Here is a 20,333-nt window from a genome sequence, read left to right on the forward strand (position 1 = left end):
TCTCTCGATCTTTCAAAAATAAATGTAAGAATTCCTCAATACAACCCTCAACTCATTAAACATAATTGGCAGTTCTCTAACACAGAAGGCTTAAAGAACTCACCAACAAAAACTATGACATGTATCTGAGGACCCTTTGATTATTAAATATCTAGAGAAGTAGAAATAATCACTATCTTATGCTCATTAAATTTTTTAATTTGAAAAAACTCATCTGAGACCTAATAAAAATGATAGCCTTCATTTAGAAAGTAACAAGCATCAAGAGGAAAAAAAAAATGATAAAATCATTCTGTGTAATACTGGAAAGTAAGAGCTAAAAAAAATCATTTGCAGATGACATGATTATATACCAAGAAAACCCAAAGGAAACCTCTGAAAAACAATGGAGCTAATACAGTTGAGTAAAATGACAAAATGCAAAATAAACATGTCAAAATCTACGGGAGCAAAGCAGAAACAAGAGAAATTCATTCTCATCCTCAGTTAGCAATTATTTTCTAAAAGATGTCTCAAAATAGCATTATTGACAAATACAAAAAGCAGGTCATAAAAATTTTTAAAACTACAATACTTTACAAAGAGATCTTTAGCTTTAAAAAAAGGCTTAAACGATAGTAAGAATATCCTATGTTCCAGGATGAAAAAAAAAATGTAAACTTATGGAAAGGATATTTTTTAATAGCACTGAAACAAAACTTTTTACTAAATGTACAACTTAAGTTTTTAAACTTCAATTTTTTTATATCATCTGTATTTTTTTAACTTTTTCATTAATGACCAGGTGTTGTTTTACAATGTAAAAATATAACAGTGTTAGAATTAATAACAATAAAAACACCAAAAGTTTTCAAATGCAATCTTTGAGTTTTGAGGCTGTATTTTAATCAAATTTCCAGTTTTCTTAAACCCCTAAATATGTGTCAATTGAGTTATTAGAAATCAGTTTAACAAGACTGAGCAGCAGGCACAAAGAAACAGGGAAGAACTAAGTTTCACTTCTTTCCCTTCCTCTAGTCTCAAGATAAATGTAATCTGAAGTTTAAAAAAAAAGACAGGTGTTAAAACAAGGAGCAGCACATCATACTAGTCACTGGCCTCCGAGGTGAAATGCCCAGTGGAAGTGGAAACCAGTTAGAGGCTCTCACATGTGAGTTAAATGGTCCCCAAGCAAACAGCAGGAAGGGCTGGCAAATACATTCATTTTAAAAGTAAATATTAACTTAATGAGCTTGCTGACCGGAAAACTGATACTGCTCTCCTGAGATTTTCACTTCCCTGCTCCTTCTCATCAAAAAAGAAATAAACACTAAGAAGGCACACATTCTCCTACTTCTGAGCCCACTGACAAGTACCAGGGAAGAATCTAAAAATCACTCTTTATGTCTGTGTCCGCAAAACTTCCTAACTCGACTGGTTGTAAAAGCAGAAAGACAAAGTAAATCAAACAATATACATGCCACAACTAGTCCATGAAACGCAGTAGGGAGCATAAGGAAGTTCAGGTCTCTTTTTAGGGGCCATAATTCTGCTGTCCCATTGCAGAACCAGGGCCAGTCATTATAAAGCATCTGTCTTGCTTGCCTGCCTGCCTCTTTGCCCTTCTTCTACCCTTACCTGCACCAGTCACGCACCAGAAAAGAATCACGTCTGTCACAGTGGAAGGATGGCACAGGCAGCCACAAAGGTCACTACATTGGCTGGACCCAGTGCATGGATTGTGAAAAAAACTCAGGGCAAAAAAAGCCCAGTGGCTGGCAGCTAGACCATTTGCTTCAGAGAAGATGGAGATGACTGCCCCCACCAAGATCAAGCAGTTTCAGGATAAAAAGAAAAAAAAAAAAAAAAAAGAAAACACAATGATATTGGAAGCATAAGGAAAAGGAGAAAGAAAGAAATGCTCTGTTTCTTTTCTCAGCACCCACCTTACCAATAAAAAGGAATAAGAAGCATTCAATGTCTCTCTCCATGCCCACCTACAAGCTTTTTTTTTTCTTACTAAGATATAACTATTGAAAAGATCTGCCTGTTTCCTCTATAGTTTTAGCCTTCACAAACATTTCAGTTGTCACAATATGAAATAAAAATGAAGCTAGATTCACTTCACATGCACGAGCTAATAATCCAAGCGTATATATAGCCAGGCCTTGAAGTAAAGAAATGAATTTCTCATCTGACACTTTCTGTTCAATATTAACTTTTCACCTTGCTTAAGGAAGGCAATGTACACCCATTGAAAGATGTCCTGACATTATGTTCTGAACATGCCACTTAAAACACATACTCTCATAATGCCTCCCAGCTCCAACCAACCTGTAGGCAGGCCGGTTGGTGATCCAGGGTACCTCATCCAACAGTTAACCTTCCATAACCTTCACTGTGGGCAGTGCCCTAATGTCTAACTGGAAATTTGTATTAAACGACCAAGGATCAAGCTTGTATCTCAAAACAATTCCACCCAATCCCTGTCCATATACAGATAAAAATGGCAATACAAGCACAGTTTTAACATAAGCATGAAACTGAAATCTAAAATGTAAAGAGTAATTGAGAGAAGAGACCTCCTTGATCTCACACTAACCAACCACGTTCTCTTTGGCAACTTATTTAATCTGCCTGGATGGACCTCAGTTTCCTCTCTGTAAAATGAGTATAACTTGACTCAAAAATGACCTAGCTTCACTGAAGGAATCTTTTAGGTTCACTCACTCTTGTGCCTTATTAGGAAAACCATTCAACTGTTAGAATTATTACCAAACATCAGTTGCATCTTTGTAAGAACGCTGGGTCCTTTCTCCATCTACCCGCCATACACCACACCGTACCACCCGTGTATTGTTTCTCCCTTCTCCTGGGAAGCAGCCTAGTAAAATGCCAAGCACACACTGGAGTCAGAGTGACTAGGCTGGAATTGTAGATTAATGGGTTTTCTAGCTGAGGGGCTTTGAGCAAGTCACAACTTCAATGAACCTCAATTTCCATATTATCCTTCTGTTGTTTTTCCTTTTTTCAGATGTTTCCCCCACGCAGAGGAAACATATGCTTTACAAAGCTGAGATCATACTTACGGTTGCTTTCACTTAACATTGTAATTTTTATTTTTTGCTTTTTAATATTTTATAAATTTTCTGCAATGTGCATACTTACTTTTCTTAATAGCAAATATTTAAATTATTCAGTGAAAAATATGTAATTGTGATAGGAAGGGAAAATTCTGAACCAGAAAAAAAGTCCAGGGTGATGCCAATATGCTGTGTTGCCTGAAAAAAAATATTCAAATGGAGAGAAATGTGTGTGTGTGTGTGTGTGTGCACATGTGTGTGTGTATATAATAACAAGTGAAAGAAAAGGAACGCTGTAGATACTAAAAGTGAATCACCCAAAATTGCGGTCATCCAATGTCATTCACATGGGTTTTAAGATTTTTATTTTCTAATAACTGTAGAGAAAGTAATGTAAAGACAGACTTGTGTATCTAGCAAAGTACATATTTATTTATTTTTTCCTTTTATGACCAAAGCACCTTTTTGTTGTACATGTAACACACCATTTAGATAAAGTAATGCAAACCTCTGGGGAAAGTTCTGAGCTAAATTAGGGCACCTGGGGACAGGCCATATGTTACCAAGCCTTCTGCACACCTGAACCCCAATATCTAATGACCCAAGGATGCTCATTTATAAAATTAAATAGTCTGCCTTTTAGGAGAAGAGAATCAAGCACTACAGAATGTTCTCCACCATATTCATTTGAAGACAATATAAGGAGAGCTATAGAGCTGAAGAAGATTTAAAATAAATGAGCAACTATAACACAAAAGATGCTGTAATTCATGCCCTGAATGGCTATTACTAACATACAATTTTATCTCATCAATCTTACCTCTTCTTTACCTATAATGTTTTTAATTAATGCAATTTCCATTAAAATTGAAAAATAATCGTTACTCTTATTCATTTTTATCTGTTGTAGAATATTATCTACCTAGCCCCTTCTTTGTTAAACATTTCTTTATCACTGTCTGAGTTTTTCTTTTAGCTAAAATACCTAAAAAATAAATGTGATATTAAGAAATATACAATTGTAGAACTAGGACTATATTTGCGGAACCAAAAATCAGGATGCATGATCTGAAATCAAGAGCTGTTCAAAAAAATTCAGAGTGCATGTGATTGTACCAATATCCATCTTCAACTCACTTCTATTAGTAACAGATATGTTAGAAGAGTGGTCCTCAAACATTTTTATCATCAAACCCACTTGCAGGATATGACACACTGTCAAAAAAATAACCTGTGCTAAGCTAACTGCAGGAGCAATATTCTTAAGGTGTGTGATTTTGGGTAGGGGGAAGAACCCTGCACCAAAATCTTCATTCAGGGAGCATTTAGAAAACTTCCACCCTCCACACCATCACTGTTTTATAGAGCGGGTGCAATTCCCTATTTTGAAAATCATTTAAAATAGAACAAATAATGCTCTGAGGTAACTAAGTTATGGCCATAGCCCAGCCTTAAGGCAAGGACTAAAGGAACATACTTCATTTTGTTTCCACCAAGACATATGTCATGGGTGATCATTTCATACTTGGTACATCACCACGGGCAAACTCTGGAATATGCCAAATTCCTGGTACTCTAACTGCAACTCAGCCCCTTTCTTTCCCACTCAAGAAAATATATCAAAACACAATTGAGAGACTGACATCAATCTGCTCTATATTTTTTTAAAGGAAATGATTTGCATACTTCAATATTTCAGCTGATGGAACACAGAGTTGTAACAATGTGTTTGACGCAGGCTAGGCTACACTGAATATGAAGATACATTCTAGACATCACACTTTATAGACATCTCACATGAGGGTATCCATAGATTGAGAAATCACAATCAGCAGATTGAAAAACACATGGAATTGACGACTCCAAGAGACTTCCACGTTCTCTGTCCAATTCCAAGTCCCTTTTAATACTTAGAAGTCTGATTTGCCAGGCTGGAAAAAACCATCAGTGGAAAGTTAAATAAGTACTCTACCTGATACAATTTAGGCTGAGTATACAATTACATGTTGAAGCAGTTTTTTCTACTTTAACTATATGGCCATGAAAGCCTTAAAGTTTTTCCCCACACATTCATTAGCATGCATATAAGATTTAATATCATGGAATTTAGAATTTAGAGTAGCTATTTAAAAGACACAAGAAAAAACTATTAACCTCATTATTAAAAATTAAGCATATAATGTTGCGGTGCAAGACAGTGAAACACTGTAGTAAAGAGTACTGTCATACTTTCAGATCATAAAAAATACATATTTTTAAGAAAATCCCCAGGCTCATATGCTGCGAAGGAATGAAGGAAGGAAGGGAGGGAGGGAGGGAGGGAGGGACAGAGGGAGGGAGGGAGGGAGGGGGGAGGGAGGGAGGGAGGGGGGAGGGAGGGAAGAGGAGAGAGACAGGGGCAGGGAGAGAAGAGGAGGAGAGAGGGAAAGAAAGGGAGAGAGGAAGGAAGGAGGGAGGAAAAGAAAGAAGGGAGGAAGGCAGAAAAAAGTAAAAGAGAAAATAAAATTTAGAAACTAAATGAAGAATTGAAGAATAAGCAGAACCAACTTTATACATTGAAAATAAGATAGATTCAGAAGGAAAAAGTGAGTATTCCTTCAATTACTGTCTTTACATGGGAAGAGCTCCTTCAGGAAGCCTGACATTGATGCATTCTAGAGAAATCAAGCTTGCAAAATTAAGAGCATTTTGCTGGTTCCAATTTTTGGTAACTGTGCCTTTTGTAAATTTTAATGACACAGAGAATAAGAAGAGTTAAGTGTGTTTTTGGACTATAAAAAAATATTTAATAAATGTATCCCTCAGAGAAGGATCATTTAGAAAGGAATGTCTGTCACAATGCCCTAAAGGTCATCACACTCCAGATCGAGTGCAGACCACGATTCCAGTCCTCAGAGAACCCTCACCCCCAAGTTAGCTGATTTCAATTATCATTATGGCTCCATGAAAAACGGACCATCTCAAACACGACCAAGCAATTTAAGGATTTGAGGATTATGAATCAGTGGCTCAATTTCAGTCAGGAGGAAAATGGGTATAATGCGCTGCCTATAGCTGGATTCACTTTGTACCTGTTGAAGAAAATCCTAAGTACTTGGGTTACATAGAGAGACTTCCTAAGCCAAAGGTCGGCTTTCTGCAAATGAATTCAAACATGCAAATGAAAGCACTGCCTGGAAGGGAACACCAGCCACCTTACAAGAGAGACTTCCTACACCCTAATGGGCCTACTTGTCAGGATATGCACTGCCCACAAGAGAGACAGGACGCTCCTCAATGCTTTCAACTTCTGTAACATTCTGTCTTTGGGGAATGAAGAATATAAATGTGACTAATTCTCCCAAATGTCATACATTTTGCATTTTGTGACATGCACCTCCTCTCTGAATCTTTACAGCACTACCCAGACATTTTAGCCACTGTCTGGGACTAGATATAATTATGGTAATTATGTCTACCATAATTAGGGAGAGGGTAAATATGATCAAACATTTATAGAAAGGAAAAACTGAAGTGCAGAAAGTTTTAAGAATCAGAAAATTTCAACTAAATTTCCAAAGAGAGAATTAAGGAGGAAGTGAGGTTCTTTCTCAGCCATCCAAAATGTTGAATTTTAAATATAATGACTTACCAGATTACTGGCATGATCAGAGAACAGTCTGCTAATTTCTAGACCTCTCTCATGCGATGGGTTCATATCATCCAGGGTTGGCAAACATGACCATCATAAAATAGAATATAAAGTAATGTAAAATCTTACTATAAAGAGAAAGTGAGATTGAATCTGTGCCCAGGCCCAACGCTGCAAGATGACAGGAGCTGGTCAACCTGCGAATGCCAGCGCGATGAAATCTTGTGAGACTGACTAGACTGAGAGTCAGGTTCTGAGCATATCCAGAGACTAACATAAAACAGACATCAATACAGTTGTCCCTCAGTATCAGCGTGGATGCTCAAGACCCTTATATAAAATGGCATAGTATTTGCACATAACCTACACACATTTTTCCATATACTTTATATTTTTATACATCTTTATTGGAGTATAATTGCTTCACAATGCTGTGCTAGTTTCTGTTGTACAACAAAGTGAATCAGCCATATGCATACATATATCCCCATATCCTCTCCCTCTTAAGCCTCCCACCCACCCTCCCTATCCCACCCCTCTGAGTCATCACAAAGCACCAAGCTGATCTCCCTGTGCTACACTGCTGCTTCCCACTAGCTACCTATTTTACATTTGGTAGTGAATATATGTCAATGCTACTCTCACTTCCCCCACAGCTTCCCCTTCCTTCCCCTTTAAATCATCTCTAGGTTACTTATAATACCTAATACAATGTAAATGATATGTAAATAGTTGTAAATACAACGTAAATATTTATTATGTAAATAGTTGTAAATACAATGGAAATGCTATATAAATAGTTGCCACCATGCAACAAATTCAAGTTTTGCTTTTTTGAACTTTCTGGAATTTTTTTTTCCAAATATTTTCAATCTAAGGTTGGTTGAATCCATGGACACAAAAGCCACGGACAGGGAGGGCTGACTGTAAATACCTGATGTACAAATCTCTGATTAGGAAAGGATAATGACAAGAAAGATGTTTTGGGAAGGCTGGAGTGGAGGACTGAGAGATGGAACAGTAAGACCAATTAACAGGTTATTGGGATAAAACAGGTAAAAGCGATAAAGTTCTGAACTGAAGTGGTGGCAGCTGGAATGATGATAAAGGTGTTAAAATAAGAGATTACTGTTTGATAAGGGTAGAAAGGTAGGCGAGAGATGGATGATGAAAGGCCTTGAAAGCCAAGCTAGGAATTTAGACTTGAACCTGCAGTTGACAGGGAGTTGTTCTTTTTGCTTTTTTTTTAAATTTTTATTGGAGTATAGTTGCTTTACAATGTTGTCTTAGTTTCTGCTGTACAGCAAAGTGAATCAGCTATACATATACATATATCCCCTCTTTTTTGGATTTCCTTCCCATTTAGGTCACCACACAGTAGAGCATTGAGTAGAGTTCCCTGACAGGGAGCTTTTAAAGTATTACACAGGAGAATAACACTATTTGTATTTCAGATCCGTCATTCTGTTGGAATAGGAGGCAAGCTGTAGGCAGGGACGCCAGTTAGAACACTACCACAGTCCAGACAAGAGAGGCTGAATGTGCACTTCAGCAGTGGGAATGGGCATGACAGAGGGAACAAGAACTAAGCCAAAGCTTGGATGTGGGGCTTGGAGGAACATTTAGGATGGTATCAGGTTTTTGCCTTGAAAAATCATGTGGTTGTGAAAGCCAATCACTGAGATAGGAAAGAGAAAAGGTGCATGTTTAGAGAATATAGGAATTAGTAATACAGATGACCCTTGAACAACTCAGTGGTTAGGGATGCCAACCCTCTGTGCAAAAATGTGAGTATAACTTTACAGTCAGCCCTCTGTATCCACAGTTATGCATCCACAGACTCAACCAACTGCATTTGTTGAAAACAAATCCACATACGAACCAACCTGCACAATTCAAACCCATGTTGTTCAAGGGTCAACTGTATTTTATTTATTTATTTATTTATTTTTGGTTGCACAGGGTCTTCGTTGCTGCACATGGGCGTTCTCTAGTTGTGGCGAGCAGGGCTACTCTTCGTTGTGGTGCGCAGGCTTCTCATTGCAGTGGCTTCTCTTGTTGCAGAGCATGGGCTCTAGGCGTACAGGCTTCAGCAGTTGTGGCACACGGGCTCAGTAGTTCTGGCTTGTGGGCTCTAGAGCGCAGACTCAGTAGTTGTGCCCCACGGGCTCTAGAGTGCAGGCTTAGTAGTTGTGCCCCACGGGTTTAGTTGCTCCGCGGCATGTGGGATCTTCCTGGACCAGGGCTCGAACCTGTGCCCCCTGCATTGGCAGGCAGATTGTTAACCACTGTGCCACCAGGGAAGTCCCAATGGTCAACTGTTTTTTGTATGCACTGAAATCAAGGTGACTATAAGATACAGAGGCAGAAACATCTAATGGGTAGCTAGATATCTGGGTTTGGGGTTCAGAACAGAAAGCTGAGCCATCCACACTAACGTGAGTATAATAACAGAGCAGCCAAAACCAAGGGACAAACTACTCAAGGAGAGCATGAAAAAATGACCACAGAGCACAGGGGTTTCCATTACGATGGAAGAGACGGAGAAGACTTAACCACACTCAGAGCCTCGGCTGAAATACCTGTAAAGGGGAAGAGACAGGAAACGTAGATAAGAAAGGAAAGAATCAATTACACAAGCTTCTGGAGTGGAAAGGAGGGAAAGGAATCAAGAGGATAGGAGGAGGAACCAGCCCAGAGGAGGAAAAGACACATCCTCCTCTCAGGGAAAAAAAAAGAAGTATGATTAGAGCAAATAAGGTATATATGTAGGCAAGGGGCTGATGTGTAATATTATTGTGTTCTAAGGTGAAGGCTGTTATCAGTTGAATTGTATCTACCAAAAATTCCTATGTTTAAGTCTTAAGTTACCCCAGTACCTCTGAATGTGATCTTATTGGAAAACAGGATCACTGCAGATACAGTTAAATTAAGATGAGGTCATACTGGAGTAGGGTAAGCCCCTAATTCAATATGATTGATGTCCTTATAAAAAGGGGAAATTTGGATACACAGACACTCACTGAGTGAAGATGATGTGAAAACACATGGAGAAGATAGCCATCTACAAGCTAAGGGAAGAGGCCTGAAATAGATCCTTCCCTCACAGCCCTCAGAAGGAACCAAACCTGCCAACACTTTGATTTCGGACTTCTGGTCTACAGAATTGTGAGACAATAAATGTCTGTTGTTTAAACCACCTAGTCTGTGGTATTTTTCTATGGCAACTCTAGCAAATTAATAGAGAGGAGAAGTCACCTAGTAAAGGAAGGAGGGGTGGAGGAGGGTGGCTAGAATGTTTGAGGGAAGTGGAAATGTTTCAGCAGGAAACAGCCCAGCCACACAGTGCAAGACTGTGCACGGTTGCCTCGGGTTCCAGTGAAGGCTGGAAATGATAAATTCATTTGCAGAGTGATTTCCTCAAGCAGCTTTTGGCAGCCACTGGGTAAAGAAGGAAAAGATGCCAGGTCAAAATCGAGAGCTGGCAGAGTAGATTACAAGCAAAATACAAAGGGGTAAGGCCACTGAGGATACTGTCAAGGGAGTGATACACCATAAGTGAACAGAAAAGGAAATCAAGGAGAGAGGATGGGTTGTGGGACGGAAGAATGGGACAGGGCAGGCAGAGGAGGGGTCCTCTGGAAACTGGAAGCCAGCAAAGAAGAGACAGAGGGAGTATAACAGGAGCAAGAGGGCTAAGGAATGACTGTTACTGAGATTTAATATTTTAGATGAGGAAGTCAGGGAAGTCTGAAGCTGGAACACTGTATACAACAAATACATCATTCACAAGACACTGAGGCCTCCAGTGATGAAGACAGTTAGGGTGAGAAAAGACTGCAACAGCTTCCACCATCCTCAAAAGATGGAAAAGAATGACCATGAATATCCCCAAATCATATTTGTACCTAACCCCTAGACTTTGGTTCTCATAAAAATCACTGCCGTACTTATCATCTTGGGTATTAGTTTTCTCTTTATACAAAATAACAAAGAGGGACATGGACTAGAAACTGAGCTCAATGTACACTGCCCGCATCTATCTCCCAATCTGGGTTGGCTGAATCCGTGGATGTGGAACCCCAGATATAGAGGGACGACTGTAAAGTTCTGTGTGGGTTTTTGACTGTGCGTGGGGTCAGTGCCCCTCACCTTCACATTGTTTAAAGGTCAACTTTATGCAGAGACTAAACAACATACTACTGAACAACCCCAATGGATCAATGAGAAAAGCAAAAGTGAAATAAAAAAACACCTTGAGACAAACAGAAAAGAAAATACAACATATCAAAACTTATGTGATGCAGAAAAGGCAGTTATAAAAGAGAAGGTGGGGAGGGGTAAGGGTAAGCTGGGATGAAGTGAGAGAGTGGCATGGACTTATATATACTACTAAATGTAAAAGAGATAGCTAGTGGGAAGCAGCTGCATAGCACAGGGAGATCAGCTCGGTGCTTTGTGACCACCTAGAGGGGTGGGATAGGGAGGGTGGGAGGGTGGGAGATGAAAGAGGGAAGAGATATGGGGATATATGTATATGTATAGCTGATTCACTTTGTTATAAAGCAGAAACTAACACACCATTGTAAAGCAATTATACTCCAATAAAGATGTTAAAAAAAAACAAGGCAAGGATGGCCCTTTTCACCACTCTTATTCAACACAGTACTGGAAGTCCTAACCAGAGCAATTAGGCAAGAAAAAGAAATAAAAAGCATTAATTGGAAAGGAAGTAAAGCTGTCACTACTTGCAGATGACATAATGCTAGATATGGAAAACTCTAAAGACTCCACCAAAAAACTGTTAGAAGTAATAAATGAATTCAGTAATGTTGCAGGATACAAAATCAATGTCCAGAAATCTGTTGTTTCTATATACAAATAATGAACTATCAGAAAGAGAAATTAAGAAAACAATCCCATTTACAATTGCATCAAAAATTAAAAATATTGAGGAATAAATTTAACCAAGGAGGTGAAAAGACCTGTACACTGATAACTATAAGACACTGATGAAAGAAATAAATGGAAAGATATTCTATGCTGAATATTCAGGAGGGGTGCAAGCAGTGAGGGAGGTGGGGAGGAAGGTCACTGTCAATAAGTACAACATGGGGCTTCCCTGGTGGGGCAGTGGTTGAGAGTCCGCCTGCCGATGCAGGGGACACGGGTTAGTGCCCTGGTCCGGGAAGATCCCACGTGCCACAGAGCGGCTGGGCCCATGAGCCATGGCCACTGAGCCTGCGCGTCTGGAGCCTGTGCATCTGGAGCCTGTGCTCCGCAACGGGAGGGACCGCAGCAGTGAGAGGCCCGCGTACCCCAAAAAAAAAAGAGACACATAGATCAATGGAACAGAACAGAGAGCTCAGAAATCAACCCACACATATATGGTCAATTAATGTACATCAAAGGAGCCAAGAATATACAGTGAGGAAAGGACAGTCTCTTCAATAAATAATGTTGGGAAAACTGGGCAACTACATGCAAAAGAATGAAACTGGACCCCAATCTTATACCATACACAAAAACTAACTCAAACTGATTAAAGACTTAATACAAGACCTGAAACCATAAAACTTCTTGATGAAAACACAGGCAGTAAGCTCCTTGACATTAGTCTTTACAGTAATTTTTGGATTTGACACCAAAAGGAATAAAAGCAAATATAAACAAGTGGGACTACATCAAACTAAATAGCTTCTGCACAGCAAAGGAAAACATCAACAAGGCAATTGGATTGTTGAATTTGCCAGCAAAGGAAACCATCAACAAGGCAACTGGATTGTTGAAAGGAATTAAAAGGCAATCCACTGAATGAGAGAAAATATTCACAAATTGTGTATCCAAAAGGGATCAATATCCAAAATATCTGAAGATCTTATACAACTTAATGGCAAAAATCAATCCTATTAAAAAATGTGCAGAGAATCTGAATAAACACTTTTCTAAAGAAGACATACAGATTACCAACAGATATAATGTAGAGCATTGTGACTATAGTTAATAATACTGTTCTGCATATTTGAAAGCTGCTAAGAGAGATCGTAAAAGTGCTCATCGCAAGAAAAAAATTCTGTAACTATGTATAGTGACAGACATGAACTAGACTTATTGTGGTGATCATTTTGCAGTATATACAAATATCGAATCATTACTGAAACTAATATAATGTATTATACTTTAATAAAGAAAGAAGGAAGGTAAGGAGAGTGAGAGAGAGGGAGGGAGGGAAGGAAAAGGAAAAATAAATAAATAGTTCTTTCAAACAGGTCCATAATTCTTTTTCTCCTCTGTTCAAAGTCAAACATTTACATACACCTAGAGAAATCCTCTACATGAGTCAGGAAATAGCAACTACACTCCCTCTCCAGGCACTCTGGAGAAAGCCACTCCTTGAGATAAGGAGCCCTCCAGCTCATAAATACTGAGTCAGGAGTTGCCACACCTCCATGCATATCTAAGAAGTTGACCCAGCCTCCAGATTCCAAGACTCAAATCTTAACTGGATTCCAACGGACTGTAAGGTCCTCCAACTCTGACAGGAAAAGTGGAAGACCAAGAAACGAATTCAAGAAAACATCTACCATTATAATCTGAAGATGATCACAGAAGAACTCAGTGACTTCCTGTTCATGTAATCACAGATCTAGTACTCATTTCTGATCTTGGTAAAATTGTAATTTTATGTTGATTGTTTTGTATGCTGCATTTAAAGACAGAAAGCAACTTGAAGATCATAGTTTTACTGATTGGTTTTACAAATGAGAAAACTGAGTCTTGGGTAAAGTAAATGACCTGCACAAATAGCTAGGAAGTGGCAAATGAGAATCCACATTGGCTGACCCTGGGATGAACACTCTCTCTTCATTTGCAACAGATATTCATTCATATTCAATAGATATTTATTGAATATTAACCATGTGCAAGACACGGAGGGACTACAAAGCAGAACGCAGGCAGTGATTCTCTCAAGGAATCTAAAAAATGGTGTGTTTTAGACAATATTTTTACAGTTTTAATATGCAAATCATCACATGAAGTCTTACATGGAATTTTAGGGGAATATTTGAAAGTAATTCTCCTCAGATCTAATACTTAACTTTGAACTAAATCTTTCCATCCTCCTTGCAGCCCTTCAACTACAGAAGGCAGATGTCACGGTAAGAACATCAATAATGATGGCGAGGACAAACACAAGGACAATGACAAGACCAAATATAAGACATTTACTGTGTGCCAGTGACTATTCTGGTACCTTTATACACTTAGCTTATCTAATCCTCCCAGTAACCTCAGAAGGGAGGTATTATTACACCTTTATTTTTTATAAAAGGCCTGGGGAAAGGAAGTCGATTGCCCTTGAGAGGGTGGTTGAGTTGGGGTTCACACTCAAGCATGTCTTTACTAAGACTGTCTCTCAGGCTCCTGGCCTTGGGCCTTTCCTGATTAACTGAAAATTACCTGTCCCCCCGCCCCCCGACCTCAGTGCCTTCACCTTTGAAATGCTGAAATCGGCCACATGATTTCCAGGGTCCCTTCCAGGTGGAACATTCTGTGATTTACTGACTTAAGGTATCTAACCAATCTCTTTCCTTTAGCCGAGGAAGGAAAACCCTTTATAAAAGCTAAGGATAATTTTGCCCCAAATTACAAAATCCAGGCCTTCAGCTTTGCAGAAGTTTGGGGGTAAGGGAGGGCAGGTAGTTACGGGTTTGACTCATACATTCTTAACTTCCATCTAGGTTCCAGCCTCAGGTGTTTTTGAAGGCTGATGTCACAGCCACGTGGCAGAATAACATACAATCGTTAATCGTGGTGGTTAAACAAGACAAAAGGTTTTTTAAATTCCTAATAATGATTAGGAGTCATCTGTAAAAACATGCAAAAATATATTATAGGTTAAAAGAAAAAAGTAGGATGTAATACATGGGCTATAGTTTGGGTGGGGGAGTTGTTTTTGTTTGTTTTTTACATGAGGAAAGAGGCAAGAAGGACATTCAACAGTGGTTGTAATTGGATAATAGGATTTGGGAGTTTTTTTCTTTTCCTTTTCCTTATTTTTTTTAATGTAAACTTAAATTACCTACATAATTAAAGGGGAGACTTTTCCTTATGAAGAGAGAAAAGGTGCCCAAAATTCTCACATTGAGTTCTTCTGAGAAGAAAGAAAATACTCTCCTAAAAACATCTCAGTAACACTGCAGAAATTCCAGAAATACAGGTTTAGAGGGGAACATCATTATTACCCACTACAAATGGGAAAGAAAAGACTCCTTTATTGCTTCAGGTCTAGAATCACTAAGTTTCACAGGATGTTTCAGGAATGCTGGCAGGGGAAGTTGCTTTGGAGTCCAGGGACACACAGCTTTGTAGAGCTGGACCCGGGGGAAAAAAGAACAGGTGCAGCAGACAAAGCAGCAGACCATGAGAGCCAAATGTCATGGGCCCCGTCCAGAAATCCCAGTCTGGAGCAGGTTCCCCCTCAGTGCTCTTGCCCTGCACCACAGCCAGCCACATGGCCAAGGGGACTTTCCATGAGCACAAATGTCCTTTCCTCTCTGAAGCACTGCAGCAGAGGGAGGACAGGTAGCGTATTTCACGGAATCTGCAACTGTTAAAACAAATCAAACCACAACCAAACTAATCTATGCTTTCATCAGGCTGCAGGATAAGCACATGTGTAGATACATCTGTGTTCATACATAAACACTCAATATATATACATATATATAAATACGTGGCCCAGTTTACAACACAGATCAGTGACTGTGGCTTTGGATGGCGACAATCAAACACTTCACTCTACAGCACTCTTGAGAACATTCTGTAAACACATTATTCCTCTGGTGATTCCCACTGATACTACTAAAAACTCAGGAAAGAGTACAATTGAAAAATCACATTCAGAATGTTATTAATTACATAGGAACCCTCTGCCTTTCTTGAACAGGCTTTTTTGCTACTTTGTGGCAAGTAGATAAAGACAGATCTGATATACAAAGAATAGGAAAACTGGAACAGGAAAAGTCAGCTCCTCCTTTGGGAGTCTGACAGACAATATGTGGCGTCAACATCGTATCGTACCCTAGTTCAGAGGAGGGCTGCAAGGGAGCCGTGGAGCCCAACTTGCCACAGCTCCAGACATGCCCTGAGTACACACATCACACTGGGCTTCACCAGCACTAACAACATCAGGAAAGCAACAAAACAAAGGCCTGCGGGTGCCTTTTGTTTATTAATTTCAAAAGACACATTTCTGTTGATTGATACCAAAATTCAATTTGAACAGTTATTTAAAACTGGAAAATAACATAATGTAACTAAATAAAGAGATGCCATGGCTTGTTTTTTGTTTTAAGGCATTTTTTTGTTTGTTTGTTTCTAAGTGCAAAGCTGGCACCTACTGACTTTACCTGGCCGTAATTAAATACTTCTAACATTAGATAAAGAAATTTAACCTACCTCATCAAAGGTGTTGTCGTCTTTCTTCAAAGCTATAAAATAAAAGGGGAAAGGAAACAGTTATTGTGAAACATCTCAAAGACACTAAGTATCTAAGTTCTAAAAAACAGAAAAAAAACCCAAAGCAGTATGGTGTTTTCATTTCAAAAAGTAAAATCGTACCCCAACCTGAATAACAATGTTATGATACAAATGTGAAAACTGCAAATGAGAGAGAGAATTGCACAGCACGCACCTTTGTGAGACACTTTCATAAATATGTAAATGGAACTATCCTCCCAGCTGTGGAAAAGAAGTATGCATATCTTTCCTCTATTTCTTCTTTAGTAGGAAAATGTTTTAATGAAAGTATTAAAGAATCAAAAAGTAATCTTAAAAAAATTTCCCCTTAAACTTCTGGTGTTTGCTGGTCTATCATTAAGCATGGTGGCTGGACCTCCCAAACCAGTTGTCAGGAAGACATCCACTCTGCACAGTGCCCGGAATGAGATTTTCATACTGAGAGAAGTTTAAGTTTGATGATGAAAGATCAAGCGTGTAAAATAAGCACTGCAGAAACATAATTCAAACAGTTTCAACATGATAACTATTCTAACAAAGTATCACCAAAGGAAACAATATATGTGGAATATTTTATAGGTACTAGCAAATACTTAAAATTTATTTTAAATATTCATGACTTCAGAATTGAAATTTTATTACTCCAAAGAGAAAGAGAAGTATTTCATATATATAGCTGGCAAACACCTAGTTCCTTAAACCCTACAATTACTTAGAATGTTTCAGATTAAGGAGAATGCACAAAGGAGTGAATTTAGCTGAAAACACAAGTTGGAGAAATGTTTCAGAGGTACAGAATTGTACATAAGTGCTTACTGGTCTATAATGGATAGTTCTATTCAGGATAGAAGTGCTTGGGTAGCTCTTACTTGGAAAGCTATGTTCTGACCAAAGCAATGGAAAACAAATAGTTTGGGCAGTTAAGCTCTGAGAGAAGTCCTGTGCCTAAACTGAAGCCATCACATCAAAGCTTATATTATACTGTCTAGCAATCTTGCAAAGGTTCTTTTCTCTGTGTCATACTATAAATTTGTCTTTTTAAAACATCAAGAAGTCTGTGGTTGTGGTGATGAGTTAAGGCAGAAAAGGGTAGGTCAAGGGAGATAAAATGTTTCTCAAAGTTTAATTCTTAGTCTTCCCCTTTTGCCTAAGAAACTGATCTTGTAATAATTTTCTCTACTTCCTTTATTAGAGAACCATTTCTTCCGAATGGAAAATAAAAAGACAGATCTTTGTCCCAGTTTCAAATGGTTTATCTTGCATCCAATTACTCACCCATATTACATAATGTATTTGACTTAATTTATATTAAATCTAAAATAACCTACTTTGGGGAATTCCCTGGTGGTCCAGTGTTTAAGATTTAAGACTCCATGCTTTCACTGCCAAGGGCACAGGTTCAATCCCTGGTGGAGGAACTAAGATCCCGCAAACTGCTTGGTGTGGCCAAATAAATAAATTAAATAACCTACTTGGATAGAAAGGTAGAAGATCCTAGGTGATTCTTAATGGTGACATTTTTAATTCACAATATAAAACTTCTAATCCAGAAGGCTTTCTTTAAATATCAGTCAACAATGTTACTAGACTATACCCCTCACTCTCTCAACCCAAGGTGTGTCCTTTAATTAACATACTTGACTAGTGATTCCTTTATAAAATATTAGTGACCTACGTAAATATAGACAAGTTGTTCCATCTAAAAAAAGAACAATTTTTTGGAATAAGAAATGATTAGCTCACTGATTTCAAATACAAAGTGAATTATTGTACAGCCTCATACCTCACTCATTTAACAAAGATTAAGGTAAAACACATTACGTTGTTGCCATGCAAAGTGCAAAGCTACAGCAGCAAGCTTATCATTCACAGCACAGACGTTTAAATATATCTTCTTTACTTGGGGCATGATAAAAGTTCTAGAGATTGAGCCATGGGTTTTCCTAAGCAAAGTAACCAGTAAGAACTACAGTTGATAACTTCTCTCAGGGAATTGCAAACAAGGAACGAAGACCCTCAAGTTGAGAGATTAGGAGAGTAGAAACTAGAATGTCTTTAACACCCAGACTGGACTATTTCTCTCTTGCCACCTAAATCCTGCCAATTCCTCCAACATTCTGGATAAAGGGGTGGGATCTGTAGGTAGAAAGAAAAGGAGGAAATAGAAGGGTCATTGCAGGTGTATTTCCTAAGATATAAAGAGCAGGAAGCCAGATTATCTCCCCTGTACATTATTCTCAAGCCCAGGCCACCGAGGGGGGAATTTTAAGACCAAGAAGTCTACCCTTTCATTGAACTCTTCATTGCTAGATTGACACCTTGCATAGTTTCTTTAAATATTGTATCCTTTCCCTGAACAGCAGTCAGTGGTAACAAAAAAGACCAATTAAAGATCTTTGCCAAATATCTATCAGGTCATTGATGAATAAACTCTGACCTAGACAAGCACACAACATCTCATTATTGATTACATTCTCTGGTTGTCATTAATTATTCATGTAAATACAAACCCACAATTGTCTTCAAGGATACCATGGAATAACAAGCATATTACATTTTTCTGGGTTAACAAAGGGGCATATATTAAGGCATCTAAGATAATCAGATATTCTATTCAGTCCTCTGCTCAGACATTGCTCCCGGCAGAAGTTTTTCCATGATCTCACCAAGACTAAAATGGTATCCCCTCCTATGTTCTTCAACAGCAAGTTATGCTAATCTTCATGATAGAATGTGTCCATGCTCATTCATTGGCCTGTCTTCTCTTAAAGTCCTTGAGGACAGGGACCAGTAACAATGGTCACTGAATCGGAATGCCAGCACAATATCTAGCACATAGGAGGTACTCGATAATTACTGGCAGAATTAATGAGTTGCACTTCAAAGGCAAAAGGATAGCATCTTACCCTTTGAGATACACTAAACTTTTGGCATATGAAAACCATGTACTATTCTCTCTTATGAAAGAATCATAAATTCCATTTCACAGTTTTCAAATTAAAATCTTTTGAAACTACATTGGGAGAGGATACGGTACAATAGTTAAATTTTGCCTCTGAACCTTTAACCTTACATTTTTCTTTTTGACAGAATGGATTTATCAGGTGACAGCTGGACTCTAAAATTACACTCTTACAGAACAAGGTAACAAACTCCCAAATTCAGTGTAACCACAGCCTCTTCCTTTTATTCAGTTATCTCACAAACTGCATCTTTCAAAGAAATGGTATACGTAGGGTTCATCTCGTATATCGCAGAGTATAAACTTCCTTTCTCTAGAAGATCATCCAACTAAGTGTGAAGAAATGCATTCAAATGAATATGAAGAAATGTCAGTTCGACCTTAATCTTACACGGGATATTACAGAAAGCCTTTCTCCTTCTAGGCAATCATTCAAAAATAAAAAAGAAACAATGAAAGAAAAGAGGAAATGAATTTTAATATAAATTTTTTAAACAATTAATTTCCCATTTGTCTTTGTTTATGCTAACCTAAATTTTAAAAAAAAAGCATGAGACAACTATAGTAATTCCTAATAAGTGAACACACTGACACTATTTAGCAGAAAACCATAAATACTCACTCCTGAAATCAATGGATAACTTTGAAATTCAATTACACCCATCTTATAAAAGAACCATAGCTGTGTTATAGTCACTCCCTGGCAGATGTAGTAAATTAGAGTGCTATGGCTTGAAAGCCAATGTGTTTTATTAGACCTTTTATAATATAGTAATCTCAGATCAGCTGTATTTGAGGTGGGCAGTGACAAAGTTGGCCTGATCTTTCATGTGTGAGTAAATTAAACATTAGCATTGTCGCTTTTATATAGTTAGAATTATTATTAATCTTTTATAATAATGGATTATTAATCCATAATTAATGAATATCATAGACTTTCAAAAATTGTCCTCATTTTCTATAGATGATCACTAATTTTTCATGGCTAAACAATGATACTGTATATTTTATCATTTAACAAACTACACTTCTGAATCATACTAAAAAAGCAAAATAAAGTCAGTATGTTTATTTCAAAAGCCGGAGTAGATTGGTTGAAGGGAATGAATATACTGAGATGTTGGATTACTCAGCAGGAATAAACCATTCACTCTTT

The 20,333-nt window shown here is 38.1% G+C and overlaps 1 protein-coding gene across 3 annotated transcripts in view; it reads right to left on the reverse strand.

Annotated features, from left to right (window-relative positions):
• CDK14 (cyclin dependent kinase 14) overlaps positions 1-20,333 on the reverse strand; it is a 609,384-nt gene that overhangs the window by 558,897 nt on the left and 30,154 nt on the right. For all 3 annotated transcript variants that reach the window (XM_029234436.1, XM_029234439.1, XM_029234435.1), the window contains exon 2: positions 16,156-16,187. In XM_029234436.1, coding sequence (XP_029090269.1) covers positions 16,156-16,187 — 32 coding nt within the window. The remainder of the gene's footprint in view (positions 1-16,155; positions 16,188-20,333) is intronic.

The sequence above is a fragment of the Monodon monoceros genome, unplaced genomic scaffold, assembly GCF_005190385.1.
Source record: "Monodon monoceros isolate NGI ecotype Baffin Bay Population unplaced genomic scaffold, NGI_Narwhal_1 Super_Scaffold_2, whole genome shotgun sequence".
Lineage (NCBI taxonomy): Eukaryota > Metazoa > Chordata > Mammalia > Artiodactyla > Monodontidae > Monodon > Monodon monoceros.